The following is a 23,538-nucleotide window of genomic DNA, read 5'->3' as shown; positions in this document are numbered from 1 at the left end:
TGCTGTGAATATGGATGCTGCCATAGGGACCCTTGATCTGTGCTTCATTAGAGTCTTGTAATCATCTCCATCGTTGATCTTGGTTTCAAAATCTTTTCTACCATCTGCTTCACAAGGATAGCAATTTCCTACCAGAGCTTCTCCACTTCTCAAAGCATACTAAGAAAGATTTTTACTAACTTAGAAAAAAATCTTATCATTAGGGTTGTTTGTGGTGGTGGTGCTTTTGTTTTCCTAGAGATGATAACCACGTGTGTGTTTGTGTGAGTGTTTCAATTCTGGTAAACTCATTTTTGATAAAACAAGATGAATCTTGTATACCTGACACATTCTAAGACATTCTCACCCTTCTTTCTTTTTATCTCCCCTTGTAAATAAAGAAATAAATCAATAGTAGCAAACCTTATATGTAGAGTTCTACTCTTTTATATCTTTGAATCACGACTTTCTCCAATTTATCCATCCAGTAGATATCAAATCTAGGAGTTGCCATGCTGGAGTCACAGGCATGCAGGCAATAGAAATAATTTGGCTACATGTTCTTGAGCTTCAGCATCTTAAGGTCACAAGAAGAAGGGAGCATATTTTGGTGGAGGCCCTTCCCTTTTGTTTCCTGATAATATACCCAGCACTTAGTTTTGAATCTCGGTTTATAAGAAGTGAAATCCAGAGGTTTCTGACAGCGCAAGAATGGATTACAATTTTGCCTTCCCTGCATAATATCCATTTTTTTCGTTGCTCTTGGCCTTTTAAAATGAGCCTAGGCTTGAAGTAAAAAGAGTGTGCTACTTATGCAAAACAGATTTATTAGACTAGGTCCCTGACCAGATTGATGCCACTGAGCTCTTCCTATGTAGGAACTTTGAAACCAGCACTGGTATTCAGAATTTAATTTGATTACATTAGTTTTCAACATAAGAGGCAGAAGTGAATAATGCAAAACTACCCAACTAATGCAAAAATAAAACAAAGACAAAAATATAGACATGTTCACAAGATGATTGCTTGTTTACTGCTTAACAGTGCAAATTTTGCAACTACTTTAGTAGTTAGAAAAAAAGGCTAGAGTTCTCATTTGTGACTTAATATACCAAATAAATGGTTTAAATCTATTCATAACAGGAATTTTTCTATTAGGCTAGATTTTTTTCTAACTTATTTTCAATTATAGAATTATTTTTCTTTTAAAAAGTGTATTACAGCAATCATTAGATCTGGTTAATCCCCTAGACGGTGTTTCATCTCTCATTGCTTTTTTAAATTCCTGCCATGATCCAGGTTGTATTTGTATTTTGACCTATCAAAAATAAGCTGGGATTAACCTATTTCTGGTGGATTTCTGGAATATAAACTGAGGTCTTCATTTCCTTTATACTTTGGTCTTCATTTCCTTTATACTTGTTTCAGAATCAGAAAGGTGTCCCAAAGAGAGTTTCTCCTGATGGTCTTGCTATTCTGTTAAGAAAATTAATCCTTGAAACTCTTCGTATTCAAAAGAGAGCTGATTATTCATCCTAAAACGATCACATCTTCTAAAAACATTTTCTTTTATTTCATAAGAAGAGATATTCTTTTTTTTTCAACAACTTTATTCAGATGTACCCCACATACCCTGCAATTCACTTATTTGTACAATTCAATTGTTTTTGGTATATTGTATTATTAATTTTTTAAAATTGTGGTTAGATATATATAAGTAAAATTTGACATTGTATTCATTTTTAAATGTACCATTCAGTGGCATCATTTGCATTTACAATGCTGTGCCACCGTCATCATTATCTATTTCCAAACCATTTTCATCACCCCAGACAAAAACTCCATAATCAATAAATAAGGACTCCCCACTTCTCTCTCCCTAGAGCCCCTGGTTACCTCTAACCTACTTTCTAAAAAAATTTTTTTGAAAAGGAAATTCTTTATTGAGTTGTTTACTTAGCTTTTCTTTTCAAATTGTTTTGAGATCATTGCCAAATTATTATAGAAATAGAAATGATCTCAAGATGAAGAGCCATTTAGCTAAGATTTTCGACAATGAAGAGTTTCTAAGTAATATTAAAGTAAAATAATGCATATCTTATTGAATTATTTTCTTCTTTAGGTGAAATCTGAAACACACATTTTTAAAACATGTTATTTTGAGAATTTGATATGTGTGAGTGATACTTGTATATAACCTACATTACTCGTGCAATGAAAACACAGAAAAGAAAAATAAACATGTCATTTTTACTGTCTGGAAATTGTTACTCCATTTTCTTTCCCATTTCTCTGGACTGTTTCTGGAATAATAATAGTCTAAACTTCGAGGAAAGCAGCCACAGTGTCAGTTCTGTTCCCATGGTCCCAGAATTACTTTTTGCACTTCACTTAGCTTTCCAAATTCTCAGACACCTCCTGAAGTGCTAGTCTCTTTGGTTTTGAGACTTGTCTTCCTGCTCTGCCTACATTTCATAAATAAGGACGTTTATCTCCAGGCAGTCCTGTCACAGTCTAATCCCAGTTATGTATGGCACCCTTCACGGGCCCATTTAACACCTACACCGTTATCCTGAAAAGGCAGGTGCAAAAGCATTTCATTCCCTTTTCAGTGGAGGGAAGTATCCTCCTTTGCTCTTCATCTGTTTGCTAGTGCCAGTTGAATAAATTCTCTTGCTCTACAGAAATAACTGGTCCAAAATTAAATACTGCCTGAAAGTATTCTCTATCAATACTGCACTGTTTATTTAGACTCTGAATGCCTAATGTCACAACATGGGTTTTTAGTTTTCAGGCAACATTAATTTAAAGTATACTTAAATTAATATAATTTAATAAACAATAAAATTATTAATTTACTAATTTTTTATTTATAGTTTTATTAATTTTATTAAATTTTTATTAAATTTATTAAAGTATATTTATTAAATAATAAATATTTATTTAAAATATTTAAATAAAACTTAAAACTAAAATTAGTTTCAATACATACTGATATGGTTTGGCTATGTCCCCACCCAAATCTCAACTTGAATTACATGTCTCAGAATTTTCCCATGTTGTGGGAGGGACCCAGGGGAGGTAATTGAATCATGGGGGCCAGTCTTTCCCATGCTACTCTCATGATAGTGAATAAGTCTCACGAGATCTGATAGGTTTATCAGGGATTTTGGCTTTTGCTTATTCCTCATTTTCTCTTGCCACTGCCATGTAAGAAGTGCCCTTCGCCTCCTGCCATGATTCTGAGGCCTCCCCAGATATGTGGAACTATAAGTCCAATTATACCTCTTTTTCTTCCCAGTGTTGGCTATGTCTTTATCAGTAGCATAAAAACAGAATAACACAGTAAATTGGTACCAGTAGAGTGGGGCATTACTAAAAAGATACCTGAAAATGTGGAAGTGACTTTGGAACTAGGTTACAGGCAGGGAGGTTGGAACAGTTTGGAGGACTCAGAAGAAGACAGGAAAATGTGGGAAAGTTTGGAACTAATGACTTTGTCCAAAATGCTGATTGCGATATGGACAACAAAATTCAGGCTGAGGTGGTCTCAGATGGAGATAAGAAACTTGCTGAGAACTGGAATAAAGGTGGCTCTTGTTATGTTTTAGCAAAAAGACTGGTGGCATTTTGCCCCTGCCCTACAGATGTGTGGAACTTTGACCTTGAGAGAGATAATTTAGGGTATCTGGCAGAAGAAATTTCTAAGAAGCAAAGTGTTCAAGTGGTGACTTGGGTGCTGTTAAAAGCATTAAGTTTTATAAGGGAAGCAGAGCATTAAAGTTTGGACAATTTGCAGCCTGACTATGTGATGGAAAAGAAAATCATATGTTCTGGGCAGAAATTCAAGCCAGCTGCAGAAACCTGCATACATAACAAGGAGCCTAATGTTAATCCCCAAGACCATGGGGAAAATGTCTCCAGGCTATGTCAGAGACCTTCATGGCAGCCCCTCCCATCACAGGACCAGAGGCCCAGATGGAAAAAGTGGTTTTGTAGGCCGGGCCCTGGTTCTCCATGCTGTGTGCAGCCGAGGGACTTGGTGCCCTGTGTACCAGCCGTGCCAGCCTTGGTTGAAAGGGGCCAATGTAAAGCTCAAACTGTGGCTTCAGAGGGTGGAAGCCCCAAGCCTTGGCAGCTTCCATGTGGTGTTGAGCCTGTGAGTACACAGAAGTTAAGAATTGGGGTTTAGGAACCTCTGCCTGGATTTCGGAAGACGTATGGAAACATCTGGACGCCCAGGCAAAAGTTTGCTGCAGGGATGGGGCCCACATGGAGAACCTCTGCTAGGGCAGTGCAGAAGGAAAATGTGGGGTTGGAGCCCCCCACACAGAGTCCCTACTGGGGCAATGCCTAGTGGAGCTGTGAGAAGAGGGCCACCATTCTCCAGACCACAGAATGGTAGCTCTACCAACAGCTTGCACCGTGCACCTGGAAAAGCCACAGACGCTCGACACCAGCCGGTGAGAGCAGCCAAGAGGGAGGCTGTACCCTGCACAGCCATGGGGGCAGAGCTGCCCGAGACCATGGGAACCCAACTCTTGCATCAGCGTGACCTCGATGTGAGGTCTGGAGTCAAAGGAGATCATTTTGGAGCTTTAAAATTTGCCCCGCTGGATTTCAAACTTGCACAGCCCTGTAACCCCTTTGTTTTGGCCAGTCTCTCCCATTTGGAATGGCTGTATTTACTCAATACCTGCACCTCCGCTGTTTCTAGGAAGAAACATTGTTTCTAGCTTGCTTTTGATTTTACAGGCTCATAGGTAGAAGAGAATTGCCTTGTCTCAGATGAAACTTGGGACTGTGGACTTTTGGGTTAATGCTGAAATGAGTTAAGACTTTGGTGGACTGTTGGGAAGGCATCATTGGTTTTGAAATGTGAGGACATGAGATTTGGAGGGGCCAGGGGTGGAATGATGTGGTTTGGCTGTGTTCTGCGCACCAAATCTCAACTTGAATTGTGTCTCCCAGAATTCCCCCATGTTGTGGGAGGGACAGGGGAAGGTAATTGAATCATGGGGGCCAGTCTTTCCCATGCTATTCTCGTGATAGTAAATAAGTATTATGATATCTGAAGGGTTTATCAGGCGCTTCTGCTTTTGCTTCTTCCTCATTTTCTCTTGCCACCACCATTTAAGAAGTGTATTTTGGGTCCTGCCATGATTCTGAGGCCTCCCCAGCCATGTAGAACTATAAGTCCAATTAAACCTCTTTTTCTTTCCATCTCAGATATGTCTTTACCAGCAGCATGAAAACAGACTAATACACATACATATTATTTGATTTGATTCTTTTTGAAGATACCCTAGTTTGTATTCTAAAATGCTAATAAATGTAATTCTTTTTCATTGCATTATTTAATAATATTACTTGCACAAATCATAAAAGTTCTTAATATGAGTATTAATGCATGTATTCCCTTGAAACTGGGCACTCAAATGGGATGATCATGTTTTAATCCTGAAAACTCACGTTTTTATTTTGCTAATGTGGTGGATTAATAAAGAAGTCACTGTGCTATTTTCTGTAACTCAAACACTTATTGGGCAAAGGCAAATAAGCATGAGGTATATGTTTTAAAGATTATGAGCAAAGCATACAGTTGGCAGTTCAGCAGAAATTGAAAAAACTTATAATGCAAATATTTGCCCATGAATTTACACATGGAACATGGCTATAATGTATAAGTAAAATGAAGGAAACCTAGCAGTTTAGCGTGAATTTTAAAACAAGCATCGTGTTTGTTATTTAACTGCTGATTTTCTGAATATTCATAGAATACATAATTCAAACCAGTATTGGTATTTTATAAAAAAGAAATACTAGATTTTGTATCATATTTTATCATTGCTTTTTTGGTAACTTCAGTGGAAATAAAATTTAAAGCTTCATAATTTATTTTTTTGTTTACATTTTTAAAAATCTTATTATGTATTGTTATAGAAAGTCAAGCTTTGTATTTTTTCAATAATTACTTAAGCATATTACTAAGATTCGTGTCTTAAACCCCACAAAAACATTATCAAATAACTTATATGTAGGCTTCCATCTGGGAAAAAATAAAACATAATAAAAATTTTTAGTATTTTATTTAATTCATATGATTGGTTTACATATATGATCTATTATATAATTAAATCCAGTTTTAAGCATTTGTATTGTAGCCTTCTCTTGGGTCTTCTTTGCAATTTCAACAGCATACTTATATTCTAATACTTTTAAAATACTTTTCCTTTAAGGCACTAACACATAGTTTAGATGATGACCACTAAAAATGAGACTGAACCTTGCATTTCAATTTTTTATATCCAGGCATATATGGCTCCTTTAAGAAATCTGGACTGATAATCCAATAGCCCTCTGCTGTTTAGCCTAAGAGCTGAGCTTTAGTTGTGTTTAGCCAATAAACAAATTTCCTTTGATTCTCAGAGGATACTGTTATTAAGATGAGTAAGAGGTTATCAATTCCCTGAAGGAAATTTTAATGTAGTCAGTTGGATAATGATTAGCATTTGAACAGAGCTTTCCTTAGTAAAGCACTTTCACACACACAGATTCAATTGGTGAGTATTTGCAGCTTGTAGTTCATGGGTGTTTGTTTGATCTCCAGATAAATCTGATGGCTTAATACAGATACATGTTTTTCTTCTGTAATCAAACTGTGACCCTGCACGTTAGACATGTTTTAAAAGTATATGTCATTGAGCATAAAGGAAACAAGGAAATGTGGTAAGTTGAGTGTAAAACCTATCGTGATTCCTCAAAAACCTATTCAAGTTATGTTCTCATACTGTGGGCTTTTTTGTATGTTCTTACTGGAAGAATAAGCAAATGCTTAGGGTGGAGTTTTTAAAACAGATTTGGGATGTTGATTAATTCTGCACAGGCCAAAAATGTAAATGCACATTTGTCATGAATTCAGGTTTGGTACACTCCCCTCCAACAAATTCAAATCATTTTCTGTTATTTTCCAATGGCCAATGCCAAGCCTAAACTTTAGACATTTTCCTTGTAGTATGGATAATCATACTTTGGATAATTGAAAACACTTTAATGATTTACTTCAAACATTCACCAGATAATTTTCAAGCCTTTTCCACTTTGGTTTGATTAGCCTTGTCTGAGACTGTGTCTAAAATACATGAGAGGAACAAAAGAAGGAATTGTTCAGCTTGTATTTGGCAGGAATGTTCTATTGCTGATTAAGTTCACAAGTTATGGCTGGAATGATTTGGTAATAGTTTTTCCACTGTGCATAGCCAGACAATCTCAGCCAACCAGCAGAACAGAATCTATACTGTCAAAATGGAAAAAGTTGTGGCAATTATGAAGCTGGGGGATTCTGGCAGTAAATGCAGAATTTGGCTCTTTCACTTTGCCATGAGGAGGAACCTAGAGGCACCAGCTATAGCAGCTTGCTCTGCTGCTGTATTGCCCGGAGAATATGTGACACTGAAGATTAATTACAAAGCCCGAGTTCTTGGTTCAGAATTCTTCATTCGAGTGCTCTGAGAACCTCTGTCAGTAAAGATTCTGACATGCATTTTACTTCCCTATTCTGTTGACTGTATAACAGAAAAAAAAAAATAGCAAACATTTGTAAGCACTTATTATGTGCTTTTAAAAGTGTGAAATTCTTTCCATATATTAACTTAGTTAACTCTCACATTAACCCTGTGAAGCTAGTACATTTTCTACTCTCTTTTCAAAGATAAGAAAACAGAAGTACAGAGAAATAGCCCCCAAGTACCTTGCCTGGGATTACCTAGCTAATGAGTCTGATTATAGAAACCACACTTTTACCACCATTCTTTAGTGTCTCGATATGAAGAACAGAGTTCGAGAGGAAAATCTATATTCTCTTCTATAGGCCCTTAGGCTACTTTCTATGGATTTCTTTTTCTTTCTTTTCTTTTTTTTTTTTTTGATAAATTTTTTTTTGGGGGGAGAGTGGAGGTGGATACAGAGATATGTAGTTTCCTTCTGAAGTATTAAAATAGAGAAAATAGTGTTTGCCATTTTTTGCTTTTCTACTTCAGCATTATAATTTTATGAATGTCTGGTTTTTGTTAATAATGTCAGGAGTATTCGTTGTAGATTTAAAGTGAAATATGATTAGAAAATTTGATAGTTCTCGTTTTTGATTGTTGGTCTTGTTAAATGTTTTAACTACGAAATTAATAGTGTATGATAATTAAATAATGCCTGCATACTCTATTCATTATTTTTAATTAGCATTTTGCAGTCAAATATTATAATTTAGTTATAATTTAATAGAAGTGTTTTCTGTCATCCATGTTTGTATAATTAATATGTGGGTGAGAATTCTGGGCATTTTATTTATTGTCACGTTCCCAATAACCAGGAGAGTTCCTAGCACATACTTAGTGCTCAGTGAGAGTTTATTGAATATATTCATGGGTGGATGAATGATGAAGTTAAATGCCTTGAGCTTATTCAAATGTATAATTTTGCTTTTCTTTACTAAGTATTCAAGTTATTGTTGATGAAGAAAGTCAGTAACACAAGAAGCAGCAAGAAGCTGAGAATAATGTGCCCTTTCTCAACCCCCACCCCAAACTGATTCTTTTGAGCTCCTTGAGGAAGAGTACTTTTTCACTCATTTCTGCATTCCTAGTACTGACACAGCATATTGCTCTTCAAGTAGCTAACAAAAGAATGAGTCAGTAATTGAGCAAGCTGGATGATCTAAGCTCTTACTCTTTTATTCATACCTCGTTTGAACAAGTCTCAAATGCAGCAACTGTAGTGTTTTGGGAGCATGTGACCAAAGTGTAAGGTGGGAATGAGGGGGCACACATTCCGGCGGCAACAATCTCGCATTTCTGAATTGAGTGCAGCCTCACAGGCCAAGCTCCAATTGCCCTCTGGAACTTAGAATCCTTATAGTATCAACATCAAGAGATTGCTTAGCCTCTGCTTTAATACCTCCTTTGTCATGTAGATTTAGTATAGTCTTTAGTTCCCATGACCCCAGAGTATGTTTCCCTGAGGTTGGCTCAGTCCATTGACATTTTGTTCAGCAAGCTTAGGCTTCCTGATGCAAGATATCCCTTTAAATATTGGAGGATAGCCTTCATTTCCAGAGGCTACTCTATACTACCACATTAGTTGGGTGTTTATATCCATTTCTGTGATATGCTTGACTGTCTCTTCCTGATGGCTGTCCTTAGAGCTGGTCCTGATATGTCTATATTAATAACTCATTGGGCTACAAGGCAAAAAACAATATTGAATGATGAGTCAGTGTTAACCTACAAAGCATCCAGTGATTTGCTATGGTATACTGTTCTCAGAAAGAATAGGTACTCAGTAAACGTTCTTGAAGACTTGATTGATTGACTGATCAATACTCATACTTCTTATGTTTTCACTCACAATACGTGGTCTTTCACAGGCACTTCCTTCATAGACATATTCTTATGTTCACTCTTCTCTTCCATCCATGTATAATTTCCATCAGTATATTCTATTCCTTCATGAGAATGCCTTCCCATCCATTCATAACCTCCTGCACCATGTCCAGTCCAGTGTTTTTTGGAAAGTCTAAAGTAAAGGAACTATTTTTTAAAGTTTTCTAATTTTTTTAACAGAAGCTCCATTATCTACTCCCACCTCCCCACATGATGAAACAGGGAAACAGTGCTGCAGGCATACGGTGACAATAGGACATCAGGAAATGACCAAGAAGGTCAGCCCCACCTTAACGTGATGTTTTCAGGAATTTGGACAGCACATAGCAATATTTCTAAGAAACATGCAAGACCAATATATCATTTGTAATTCAAAATATATGTAAGAGTTGCAATTAACAATTAGGTCTCTTTGAATATTAAAGTTATCAAGTGATGACCATGAATAACGTGATTAACAACCACAACACTATTTATCATCATATAAATGGTCATATTTTCAGTCTGTGTTTTATGTTTAAATTCCACATAAGGAAATAAGTATAATAATATCATAAATTTCAGCAATGCTTTATTTTTAAGGCTCCAAAAATATTTTAAGAAATATTTGTGGTTTGTTCAAAACCGCAAGATTTAACTTCCAAGGTATCAGAATTAATGAGGTCATGTTAGAATATTCACACTTTTTATTAAGAAAATTGTTTTACATTTTGCTAAGTTATCTTTATATATGTCAGTTGTAGGAAATTAATTTTAATCATTAAAAACAAAAATTTTATAAAAGATATGATAATTTAAAATCAAATATTAAGGCAATAGTCTTTTTTTAAAGATTGGTTTATGGTGCACAGAATTCATTCATGACATCAGAAGCATATTCATAACATAATCTTGGTTATGCCATATGTGACCATAAGAAGGATCATTACCTTTAACAGCTGTGAATTCCTAATGAAGTGAAAACATGCATAGTCAAGGTCAATAATTTTTTTTATTGCAATTTTCCATTTTCCCATCATCAAAGGCTGTCAGTACAGGTTTCTTTGGTCTCAGTATTTTTCTGTGTATAAAAGAACTTGGGTTTATTGCTCATTATGCTCTGGTGCTTCTGGGACAATCATTTCAACCCCCTAATCTATGTAAGACTGTAGTTATTGTTTGTGTTAAATATGGATACTAAATTTTTCCACTTGTAGATAAAACCTGAAAGATGCCATGATTAGTCAACTATTGGATTTTAAGAATAAATCTATTATATCTAAAATCAAATAAAAAAGATGTCTGGATAATGTCAAATATTAGAGATATATTAACATGTTTACAATTACTGTTTTTCTTTAATCAGTTGCATTCTTTTGTCATGCATTTGACAACACTCTATTTGAATGAATTCCCATGAGTAGTATTGATTTTGTTGTTGAGTGCCTATTAAATAAAATTTCTATATTAGTGTATAGTGATTTTAAAAATGTAATAAGTAAACTATTTTTAGTTTTGAGATTATAGTAATTATACTGTTTTTTAACAGTTTGTTAGGTGCTGTGTCATGAATCAAGTCTTCATTTTAATGTGTTCTAATTGTTGTAAAACAAGAGGGAATGGTATTTGGAATTTAGCTATATTTATCTTCTCAATCAAATTCTACTTCAGAGGTAAGTAAAAAAGAAGTTATAGCACATCATATAAAATGGACAAAAAAGATATACTGAAAAGGAAATAAGTTGTTGATTATCTCAGGATAAAGAGGAAAAAGTAAATTTAAAAGTCTGCCTGTGTCTGTTATTGCTAAGAGAGACCAATGGATAAATACTTGGGATTCTTATTTTTTTGTTTCCTTTCCTTTTTTTTTATAAATTATGTGAATTCACCTCGAAGCTATACAACTCTGATACTAACTTGCCAATTAGCAGTTTGCCAAGTCACTTATTCAACTTGAATTCCTGAGACCTTTTTCAATTGAATTCATAAGACGTTCAGCTGACCCAAAGGACCAGAAAATTCAAGACATAGTGTCCATATATTCTGTTTGACATGACTTTTAAGCAAAAAGTCAGAAAAAAAAAAGTGCTGTAGGCCCAGCTTTTCCCACTGGAATAAAGTTTTGATGGTCTATAAACAGACAGTATCCTTCTTTATCTAGAAGAAATTACATGGGCATAGATTGATAACTCATGTTGTTTGGGGATGAAAAATGTCTGCCACATTGGCAATATATTCAGAAGCAATCCTCTGTACATATTACGTGATGCCCCACACATCATTTCCTAAAGTCAAGTATTTTGTACCCTTTAGATTGCCGCTACACTTATCAGACAGACACACCTCTGAAACTCAGTTCTAATTTTTCTTGAAAAAATAATCAGATCTAAATATTTAACTGTTTGAACTGAGTTCAGTTGAATAAAAATGATGAATTGACTGTTGAAGTAATTATAAAGTTGACTAGGAAAAATAATAGCATGGAATGTGCAATGTCTTTCCATATTTATTATAGGGGCTATACATTTTGTTAAAATACAAGAAGTATTTGTTGCATTGGCAAAAGAGAGAATCAACCATTTAATGTTATTATTGATTTCAATCACAGAGCTAGTTCCAGAGAATTGAAAACATCATAGGTTAATCGACTAGCAGTTGTCACTCAAAATGGTTTGTTGTTATACTAGCATACTAATGAAAATTACATACCCAAATAAAGAGGAAGTAAGAAAACATGAAGGACTGATGAATCTCAGGAATGCAAAAATTTCTCCTAAGAGTCTGTATTAAAATATAATAAAGCAGTTGTTTGATATCTTTATCATTTTTATCAAACCAAAAATTAACAGTCTAAACTAATCTAATCAATTAATTAATTAATTATTTTACTTAATAGTTATTGAACATGCACTTTGCACTATGCACTGTGCTAGAAAAAACAAATATAAAGATTAATAAGACACAATTCTATCCATGATAGGTTCACAGTCAAGTAGAAAACTAAAACAAGGTAATACAAGAGTAAATCGATGTTTACATAAAAATAATTGTTTTCTGCTTGAGTTGGAGGTAGATCAGAGAGAATATGAAAGTTAATAAATTGAGTTTTATGAAATAAGGATGTATAGTGATATTAGAGAGGAGCTAAAATTAATGTGCCTCAAAAACTGGATAAGTATTGTTTGTTATCTGAATTTCTAAAGAAAGATTCACAATGAATTGGCAAGTCATGGTAAAGTTTGGTGTTTTTGTGAAATGGAAAGAAGATGAAAAATGCAGACCAGAACTTTTGCAAGATTGTGGAATTCCATAATAACATAGTGCATAAAATCTATCTTTAATTTATGTATCATGAAGAGTGACCTTGAATATTATAACAGTGAAGAATTACGGAGCATTGTGACACCAAAGCCAGAAGCTGTAATGGTGAAACAGGCAGACGAGCTTCATGATTATGTTGCAATCCTCCACAAATGGGTACAGTGATTAATAACCTGCAGGAAAATGTGCTTATGAGGTGAGGTTGCTTGATTTTGTTGTCAGATGAAAACAACTATAGATATTATTCCTGAGAAGCATTCTTTAACCTGGCCTGAATCAGAAAATAAGTAGTTCTGTGATGTAGGTCGGTGAACGTGCTGTGATAGCAATGATGTATGTGAAAATGCCAGAGAGTACTACACTTTGTTATTGTTGTTAAAATGTTATCTGTCAAGGTTCTATGTGTGGAACAGATAAATTTACATTTCCCCGTCTACCTCTCTGGCCATCTCTCATTAGTGTGTTTTGCTGGGTCCTTGCTTCCTCAGCCGCTAAATGTTACAGGGTCTCAATACTCAGAGTAAGCCTTGTCTCTCCCTAGTTTACTCCCCCTCCACCTTTTTCTGTCTTTGCTCCCCATCCCAGCTCTTTTTGCTGATCTCATCCAGCTCATAGCTTTACATACCAACTATGTATGAATGAATTTCAACTTTGTATCATTAGCTTCTCCCCATCGTCTCCATTGGATGTTTAATAAGCATCTTAAAATAAACACATAGAAAGCAGAACCTCAGAATCAATGCCCAGGCCCGTAATTATCTTTTTCCCTTAGTTTTCTCTATGTCAGTAAATCACTCCCTCATCAAACAAATTGCTTAGGCCAAAACTCTGGGCGGTGTTCTCCTTTAGAAAGTTTTGTCAAATGTGCCTCCAAAATATATCCTGAGTCCTTCTTTTCGCTACCTTCACTACTTGCAACTTTTCAGTACTCATCTTTTAATTGGACTGCCCTTATATGAATTCCTTACCAAACTCTACTCCTTCTCTTGCTTTCTTACAATTCACTTTTCTCAGAGCAGCAAAAATAATGGGGCTTTTTTTGAAATATAAAGGGATTAATGCTATTCTACATTGAAAATTTTTGCCACTTGCCATTGCCACCTGGGCTCCTTCATGCTGCTTGTCTTGGAGGTCTCTATTGTGTGGTCAATCTGTTTACTTTGTGATCATTCCCCTGTGATCTGTTTACCTTGTAATCAAACCCTGTGATCTCTTCTCAGCCAGAGCTAATCTTGTCTCAGTCTCTGATCCTCCTGTCCGGTATTCTACTATAAAGCCATGTTTTGGGTCTCAAGCTCATTTCCACTTGTTAAAATTAGGCTTTGCATCCCAACCTAAATCTCTTCATGAATTTTTGTCCCCATAATCCCCGTAATCCACATGTGTCAAGGGAGAGACCAGGTGGAGGTAAATGGATTATGGGGGCAGTTTCCCCAATGCTGTTCTCATGATAGTGAGTGAGTTCTCATGAGATCTGATGGTGTTGTAAGGGACTCTTCCTACTTTGCTCAGCACATCTCCCTCCTGCCACCTTGTAAAGAAGGTGCCTTGCTTCCTTCTGGCCTTCACCATGATTGTAAGTTTCCTCAGGCCTCCCCAGCCATGCTGAAGAGTAAGTCAATTGAACCTCTTTCCTTTATAAATTACCAAGTCTTGGGCAGTTCTTTTAGAGCAGTATGAAAACAGACTAATACAACACCTTTGGCCTTTTCCACTTAGCATGCACAAACTGGCTCACTGTATTATTTCAGTTCCATTTCATGTCACCTTTTTCAGAGGTGTCTTTGCTGACCGCTTGACCTGAGCATTAGCTGTTCAGGTGCATCTCTCCCACTCACACACTTAGTCTCTTGGTGCGATTCTATGTCTCACAATACTACCTGTAGTTTTTTCCGTGGCACTTACCACTTCAGGAATTCTTGTTTATGTGTTTTTTTTTCTTTTTTGCTGACTGCCTCCTCCTGTCAAAATGTAAGCCCCTTAAGAGCATGAGTCTCATCTCCCTTTTTTATTCCTGAGACCTCAATATCTAGAAAAGTAATGGCACAGTAAGTGTGTATGGAGTGAACGAAAGAGATTCTACAGTTAGTAGTTAGTTCTTGTTTTCTATCTTTAGAAACTTTAGAGAGATTACCAGTATATATATTTTAAGAGATACACAGAGCTGAAGTTACATCTTACTCATTACTCTGATATTGTCTTCTAAGAGCAAAGCATGACAAGTGTTTATTTTTTACAAGTTGGCATTCCATATTTTATTTATTTATTTATTTTATATTTATTTATTTACTTTTTGAGATGGAGTCTTGCTATGTCACCAGGCTGGAGTGCAATGGCAAGATCTTGGCTCACTGCAACCTCTACCTCCCGGGTTTAAGTGATTCTCCTGCCTTAGCCTCCCGAATAGCTGGGACTACAGGCATGCGCCACCATGCCCTGCTAATTTTTCTATTTTTAGTACAGACAGGATTTCACCAGGTTGGCTAGGATGGTCTCCATCTCCTGACCTTATGAATCACCCGCCTCAGCATCCCAAAGTCCTGGGATTACAGACGTGAGCCACCGTGCCTGGCCACAAGTTGGCATTTCATATTTTAGCTACTTCTTGCACTCTTTAAATCCTGTACTTTTTACATTATTTCTTTTTTGTTCTTTAAAAGACTATGTCTCAAAAAGGAATTTAATTTGCAGAAACTAAATGTTAGCACTTTGAAAGAATGCAATAGGGAGACAGAACAATAAAAATTTGTAATTTTCTACTTATAAACACAACACATTTTATGTCTTGGAATTAGGGATTAATTTATGAATTTTTTTTCACAAAAATGAAAGGTAATATAAAGTAATGTATTGACTTCAGACACATTTTATTATTTTCAACTATTTACAGAATATACCACCACTTGAAAATGTACTGTTACTACAGTTATTTTAAGATAGAAAGTGAGGAAGAAAAAAAAATGTTATAGTCATTAGATTCCTCCATGAGGAAAGAAAAAAACATATAAAAGGGGAAAGATTTTATAATGGCAACAGTATCAGGAGATAACATAAATTATTATGACTAAATTATATCGACCACTCCTAGATTTTTCTTGGTAATTTTATGTGTTTATCTATATCCTAATTCATTCCTACTAATCAGGATTCTACCTATATAAATAAACTGATTGCCTAGCACAAAGTGGGAGGTACTTCGGTGTAATTATGAGAACATGGATTTTGGATTTAGAATACCTGGCTGTGAAACCTAGCTTCACTACTTACTAGTTATGTGGCTTGGGCACATTACTCAGTTTCTTCTTGTGTAAAATGAGGATTAATTAATAAATACCTACCTTATGACATTGTTTTGAGCATTACATAAAGAAATATTAGCTAATATAGTATTACTCTATTTATTATTATCTTTACCCCTACCCATGTTATCATATATTATTAGCTCTTGTCTTTCCCCTGTCATAGACCTCAAAGGTTATATTAGAACAAAAAGTAATCGTATTAATTTGCCATGGATCCATTAGACATCCAGAGCCGCAGTGTTTTCCAATGTAGGTAAATGGGTGTTACACCGAGGAAAAGCAGACTTCATTATTTTAAAAGTTGATAACTACTGAGTTAAATACATTTAGTCAGGACTTTTCGGTGCCTTTAAAATGTGAATAAGGATGAATATGTTAATGAGCTTGATTTACTCTTTCTACATAATATATAATAATATATTATTTGTATATAACAACTATTAATGTAGAGATACGTGACAACTGTAGGTTTTTAATTTGTTACAATTGTATACTTAATGTTTGTATGATTAAAAAGTTAAAAATACTAATATGCATCACTATCTTCCCAAGGGACATAAATTGTGCAAGATTTTTCACAATGGGGTATTTTTCCACAGAGGCTCTGCTACTCTTAATTCACAGATAAGGAAAGAATGACTGATTAGGAAGAGAACATTCTTATGGTCAGTTTAGGGATCCTTTCTGCAGTATTAAAGAAACACATCTTTGAACTTGAAAAGCTTTAGTTTTTCAGCATTACACTCATATAAAATGGATAACAGGATATAAGATGAAACTGAAAGTAAGATATAATTTAGACCTGGCTTGTTTCACTCATATTTGAAAGAGACTTTTTCCTGTAGCTTACGTAAACCAAATAGAGTGATTAAAGAATATTGGTATGGTAAGTATGTAGAACAAAACTGATCATGCCTCCATTTGCCTTTTCCAATAATATATTTTACTTCAGTAAAATGTTTCTACTTCTTCTAAAAGAGATAGCATAGCATAGGGGTGCAAATGTAAACACTGAAGCCAGGTTGCCTGGTTTGAAACTCAGCTCTGCACTTACTAGCTGTGTGACACTGATCAAATTACTCAACATCTCTGTGCCTCAGTTATCTTATCTGAAAGTGGAGATAATAGATACTAATTCATAGGGGTGTTATAGATTTTAAACGAGTTACTACTTTTAAAGTATTAAGAACTGCTCCTGATCATAATGTGCACTGCTTATTTGTTAAATAAGGTAGAAAGGCTACTGATATGCTATGGCTCTGTGTCCCCACCCGAATCTCATCTTGTAGCCTCCATAATTCCCACATATTGTGGGAGGGACCCGGTGGGAGATTATTGAATCATGGGGGTGGATCTTTCCTTTACTGTTCTCGTGATAGTGAATAAGTCTCATGAGATCTGATGGTTTTAAAATGGAGAGGTTCCCTGCACAAGCTCTCTTCCCTTGTCTGCCGCCATGTGAGATGTGCCTTTCACTTTCCACCATGATTGTGAGACCCCCCCCAGCCACGTGGAACTGTAAGTCCAATAAACCTCTTGCCATTATAAATTGCCCAGTCTTGCATATGTCTTCATCAGCAGTATGAAAATGGACTAATACAGCTACATAATTACTTTTTACATTTTTTTGCCTTTCTTTTGTCCTGTGTCTACTGTCATATTCACAAGGAGGTGATAGGAAGAAGAATGAGCGTTCACTGGTAGAAATCTAATTCTGCTACTTTGTCTCTGAACTCAGTGATGTTCTATCTTGAAGCAAGTGGTTATTAGAGAGTTTCTTCCCCACGAATGACTGTGCGGTAGTGGTCAGATGGGAAAATAAATTTTTAGTTTGTTTAATTTTTTGAGACAAGATCTTGCTCTATTGCCCAGGCTGGAATTCAGTGACACAATCACAACTCAATGCAGACTGCAACCTCAACATCCCAGATTTAAAGTGATCTTCCCACCTCAGCCTCCTGAGTAGCTGGGACTATTGATGCGATCCACCATGCCCAGCTAATCTTTTAATTTTTGGTAGAGACAGGTTCTCACTATGTTGTCCAGACTGGTCTCAAACTCCTGGACTCAAGCTATCCTCTTGACTTGGCCTCCCAAAGTGCTGGGATTACAGGTAAGAGCCACTGTGTGTGGCCAGAAAATAAGTTCTTTGCTATCCCCCATATAAAAATATGTGGGTTTGTGCCTGATAGTATACCATGTTAATCAAGAGTGAGGTTTGCGTCTCTTAGTAGGACAATAGAGTCAGAAATCTTCTAATCATCTTGTTGTATTAGCACTACCACTTTCTTAATGTATTTACATGATGATCTGGTGCATAGTTGTTATAATAGTTAACATCAAATGAGCATCATCTAACCCTCATGACAAGCTTATTTATAAAGGATCCATTGTCATTATTTCCCTTCTACAGCAAAGGAAACCAAGGGATGTCTTGCTTAATTTAGAACTAGTACAATATTGAACTGGTTTAGAAACCCAAAGAATCCCACTCCAGAATCTGTGCTATTAACCACTCTATAATTCAGTCTCTCTTGGAAACCTTAGAATAATAATCAAGCACCTGGAACATCTAAATTTATGCTTTGTGTATCTTAGTAGCAATTTCCCCAAGGCTCAATAAGCATTATAAACATGCGTATACCCATAAAACTGGGTTGTGATGTCCATAAATACATTATAATATTCAAAAAATGAAAACAATCCAAATGTTCATCAACTGATGATTGGATAAAAAAATACGATATACCTATGCAATGGCATACTGTTTGGCAATGAAAAGTAAACAACTGCTGACACATGCTCCAACATGGATGAACCACAAAAAAGCCCCACAGAAACAGTATGTTAAGTAAAAGAAACCAGATATAAAAGACTACAGGGAAATGTCCCGAAAAGGCAAATCTGTGGAGTCAGAAAGTAGATTATTGGTGGCCTAGGACTACGAGTTATAATAGTGATGACTGCTAATGAGCATGAGGGATCTTTTGCAGGCCATGAAAATGTCCTAAAGCTGGATTGTTGCAATGGTTGCACAAATCTGTAGATTTACTAAATATCATTTATCTAAAAGAATTGTACACTTAAATGGAAGAATTTTATCCTATGCAAATTATGTCTCAGTAAAGTTTAAAAAAGACACACATAAATTGGATCATGGCCCGGAAGTACCATAGTTTAATGGTAAGCATAAAGCAGACTCAAAGTTTAAATTTTACAATTCATTGTAATTTTTAAACTTATCAGTGTTCCCTCCATAATTTGTAGAATAAAAGATAAAAAGTAATTGTTTTAACATCTAGCATAAAAAATAAATTGGCAATAAAATAGGAGTCTTATTTATTTAGAATTTGATACTGACCTTATTTCTCTTGGATATGATAAACTGAATGTCTCACTTTGGAAATAAATTAGAGTTTTTCCTTCATTTAAAATTTGTCTTTTCAAATGAAAATGTTTAATTGAAAGTTTTGTCATGTTATTATATTTATATATAAAGGAAGATCTGCAAAGTTTAAAAGAAATCCACTACCTGTACCCCGGGTAAGTAACTAATACACTTCCTTGTAGTCAATCACCCAATTTTATTATGTTCAGTCTTTTGAATTTCACTAAATTGTACTTTGTGATATATGCAGGGCATTCATTTATTATTTCTCCCATTTCACAGTTTAGACAACAGTCATACAGGAATTAAGCCTAAATCATGTAGCTATTAAATGGCTGAGATGTGGCTAGCACTCCGTTTTCCTCAACACTAGTCTTATATGATCCGTACATGATCCTGCTATGCTGCACTCATTGCTCAAATTAGTAGATACTTAACAAGTACTGATTAATTCTGTACAGCCATGGTAGATATCATAGCTGGATTCTTTAACAGTTATATTACTGTCATATTTTAGGATTCTTTTGGCAGCATATAGTAAATGGGAACTGCAAGCTATAAGGGTTTAAAATGTGACTTGGGAGTGATGAATTGTGATAGTCTTTGATGTGCTTCAGGCATCTACCAATAGACAGATGGAGAAAAGAATGATCCTACACATACACAACATATCCATCTGAAAATAATGTTCCTGAATGCATCATTTTTCACTACTGTGCTTTAAGCTTTGTGAAAAAAATTTAGGAAAGTATTATAGATTATTTAACTATTGTGCTGGCTGGCCATACATCACAGCAAAGGAAGAGAGCCACCCTGCTGCTTTTTACAAAAGGTGTAATTAGGCTCTGATGGAGCTCCAAGTTATTCTTCCCCCAAAATATTCTGAATGGCTGATTTCCTGATGCTTAAAAGCCTTAGATGTCAGTCCATTTCTTATGGACTCAACAACTTACTATTAAAGAAAGACTTGTCAAATGCTTACAAATCCGTTTTCTCTCTTCTTTCTTAGTGTTTGCCTTAAAGAAATAAAAGAAGTTCGTCATTTCTTTAAAACAATATCTCTTGATCTATTCTTAGCGTAATTATATTTCTTAATAATATTTCCTTTCTGTTGTCCTTACTCTGGTGAATATATTGCTTCTTTTAGCAAAAAAAAAAAAAAAAAACATGTATCTTATAATCACTTTTTCAATTGCTGTGGTTATCATGTGAATTTATGTTTCTTACATATGAAGATGGATTGTTCCCTGAAAGGTTGGACATCAAGCCTGCATATTTTGTTTTTTATTTGCAGTTGTTTTGTTTCACTTCATGTTTTCTATATTCAGAACCTGATGCGCTGACAGTAAGGGAACAAAGATGGGTATCTTTTTTCATAAAGCAATATGCATGGGAACTATGGAAACACTTTTCTAGTTATATTTATTTATTTTGTTTTTAAGACAGTTGTTTTTCAGATATAAGTGAGACTGAGTGGGGTGGACTTAATGTAAAGCACATGTGTTGGCCAGTTTGCAGGCACTTGTTAGAGCTCTCTGAGCATATGTGGGATAATGGATTCTGTTTCTGTTATGTGTTTCTCATGAAGCCTAGCACTGTGTTTTTAAAGGCTAGGAAGCATGTAAATGTACTGGAACTTTTTCTCCCATACAGCGATAAAGTGAAAAGGATAAAAAAAAATTGTAGTTAAGAGAGATTAGATTTCCCCAGGATAAAGCAGATTTGTATCTTTTATTTTTTGTATGAAATTTTCTACCTATCATTCTACCTTCTATCTATCTATCTATCTATCTATCTATCTATCTATCTATCTATCTATCACCTTCTATCTATCATCTGTCTATCTGTCTTTCCCATCTAACAGTAAGCATGTTAAGGTAGAAGCCTATGAGTTTAATTGTTGAATTTCCTTAGTTTGTTTGAAATAAACACATATGTAACTCCTGAATATGTCAATTAAAGAGATACTTTTATAACTTTTATTTTAAGTTCAGAGGTACATGTGTAGTTTGATTATATAGGTAAATTGTGTGTCACAGGGGTTTGGGGTATAGATTATTTTATAAGCCAGGTAATAAGCATAGTACCCAAAAGATCCCTTTTCAATCCTCACCTTTCTCCCACTCTCCATGCTGAAATAGGCCTCAGTGTCTGTTGTTCTCTTCTTTGTGTCCATATGTACTCAATGTTTAGCTCCCACTTATAAGTAAGAATATGTCGTATTTGGTTTTCTATTTCTATGTTAGTTTGATTAGGATAATGGCCTCCAGCTCCATCCTTTGAGATTTGCAAAGGACATGATTTTATTCTTTTTTATGAATGCGTATTATTCCATGGTGTATATATACCACATTTATTTATCTAGTTTAACATTGATGGGCTTTTAGGTTGGTTCCATGTCTTTGCTTTTGTTAATAGTGCTGCCATGAATGTATGTGTGCATGTGTATTCATGGTAGAATGATTTATATTCTTTTGAGTATATACTCAATAATGGGATTGCTGGGTGAAATGGTAATTTTGACATGATTTCTGCAAGTGATTTCTGAACATTATTTCTAAGCATGATTTTTGTAACATTATTTCTAAAATGCATTTTCAAATGCTATAAAGTGTTCCTATTATGCCTCTTGACCATTGAAAGCGTCTTAGAATGTTTTAATTCCCACTACCTTACCGTGTAATATTTTGGAATTATTTGTTTTATGTTTCACAAATTAGCCATTACTAGAGTTGATTTATACAACATTGCTTCTTTAAATTTACTGACATGCTTTCCAATTTCTTGGCTCACTATGCCTTCACACACCTTTCTGTCTCAGTTTTCATATTCTTAAAATACAACCGTTAGTTCTTTCAGTTAAGATCAGTTAGTAGAAGACTCTCTTTGTTTTTTTGAATTATATTTACTTTACCCTTCATTTTAGATTATGACTTACTACTGGGCATAGGATTCTAGGCAAACAGTTATTTCCACTCTGCATTTTAAAAATATTAACCCATTGTTTTTTGGGCTGCACTGTTGCTTTTGAGAAGTCTAAAATCAGCTGTCAGCACAATTTCATTAACTGGCAATTTATCTATCTCCTCTCTGGTCGTTTTCAAGATCTTTTATTTTCTTTTGTCATTGGCCTTTATGATGACCCAAGATGTGTAATTTAAAAATAAGTTATACCCATATCTGATGATTTTCTTCTTCTGTCTGAGGATTCATGATTTTTGCCAATTCTGAGCTATAATTCTTTAAATGCTAATTTATTTCCATTTTTCTTACTTTTATTCTTTCAATTTCTATCAGTTTTATTTTTTCTTATTTTATCATTTACATCTCCTAACCGCTTTTTCTAATTTTAATATATTTATATTTATCCACTTCATTTTGTCTTGTTCATTTTCTTGTTCATGTCCTTAGTCAATTTAAACATACTACTTCACAGATTGTCTTTTTTTTTATTATCATAAGTTCTTGGGTTTCCATTCCTATTGCTTGTTCTCTGGGCTGACTTTCTGGCACAGTGTACTGTTTTCTTATACATTTTGTCATTTTGGCTTGTAAGGTCATCCTAAGCTTTGAAATCACCCAGGTTCTGACTTTCATCTACTCTGGCAGATGTTCCTGTGCTATTGCTACAGTCCACTGCTGGACATGATTGCCAAGATGTATAGTTTCTATATATTTGAACCCCAAACCTAGGTAAAGTTTTTTAAATGTTGCAAAAAAGAACACCTTTTTTTTATGCACCCAGAATATGAGGAAAACATCCATGTCTTCTACTTTGAATAGATATATTTATTTTTCCTGCCTCCCCGCTAACAGATAGTGCAACTGTTCTAGGTTCCTTTTTTTATTGAGATATCTCTGTTTCCTCATTATCCATGGTCTACATCAGCGTCAACCCCCAGATTGTTTAGTTAGCCAGCAAATGATCAACTTCCTCCCCAACAAAGGTTTCTTTCCACACCAGCTCATTGGTTTACACTATTGTTTCTTGCCCTTGGAAAGTCCCTTTCCTTTTTAAGTAAATCTAGATACGCATTTTGAGAGATGTTTCAAGTTATCTAGTCTAGCTAGACTAGTAAATTGCGATAAATATAAGTCTCCCAGAATACTAAGTTATTTAGCTATGGTTTCTCTA

The 23,538-nt window shown here is 35.0% G+C and overlaps 1 protein-coding gene across 4 annotated transcripts in view; it reads left to right on the top strand.

The window, feature by feature from the left end:
• PRR16 (proline rich 16) overlaps positions 1-23,538 on the top strand; it is a 224,346-nt gene that overhangs the window by 152,173 nt on the left and 48,635 nt on the right. For 2 of the 4 annotated variants that reach the window (XM_058440581.1, XM_058440580.1), the window contains exon 1: positions 12,806-12,909. The exons of 1 other annotated variant lie outside the window; for it this stretch is intronic. Coding sequence is in view for 1 of the 3 variants with exons in the window: in XM_058440579.1 (XP_058296562.1) it covers positions 9,680-9,691 (12 nt within the window). In the remaining 2 variants the exon portion in view is untranslated. Of the gene's footprint in view, positions 1-9,637; positions 9,692-12,805; positions 12,910-23,538 lie in introns of those variants that run through there. One more of the 4 variants, XM_058440579.1, reaches the window with a different exon arrangement.

The sequence above is a fragment of the Hylobates moloch genome, unplaced genomic scaffold, assembly GCF_009828535.3.
Source record: "Hylobates moloch isolate HMO894 unplaced genomic scaffold, HMol_V3 SCAFFOLD_6, whole genome shotgun sequence".
Classification (NCBI taxonomy): domain Eukaryota; kingdom Metazoa; phylum Chordata; class Mammalia; order Primates; family Hylobatidae; genus Hylobates; species Hylobates moloch.
The sequence above is the reverse complement of the archived record's forward strand: the minus strand, read 5'-3'. Positions and strand labels throughout refer to the sequence as shown.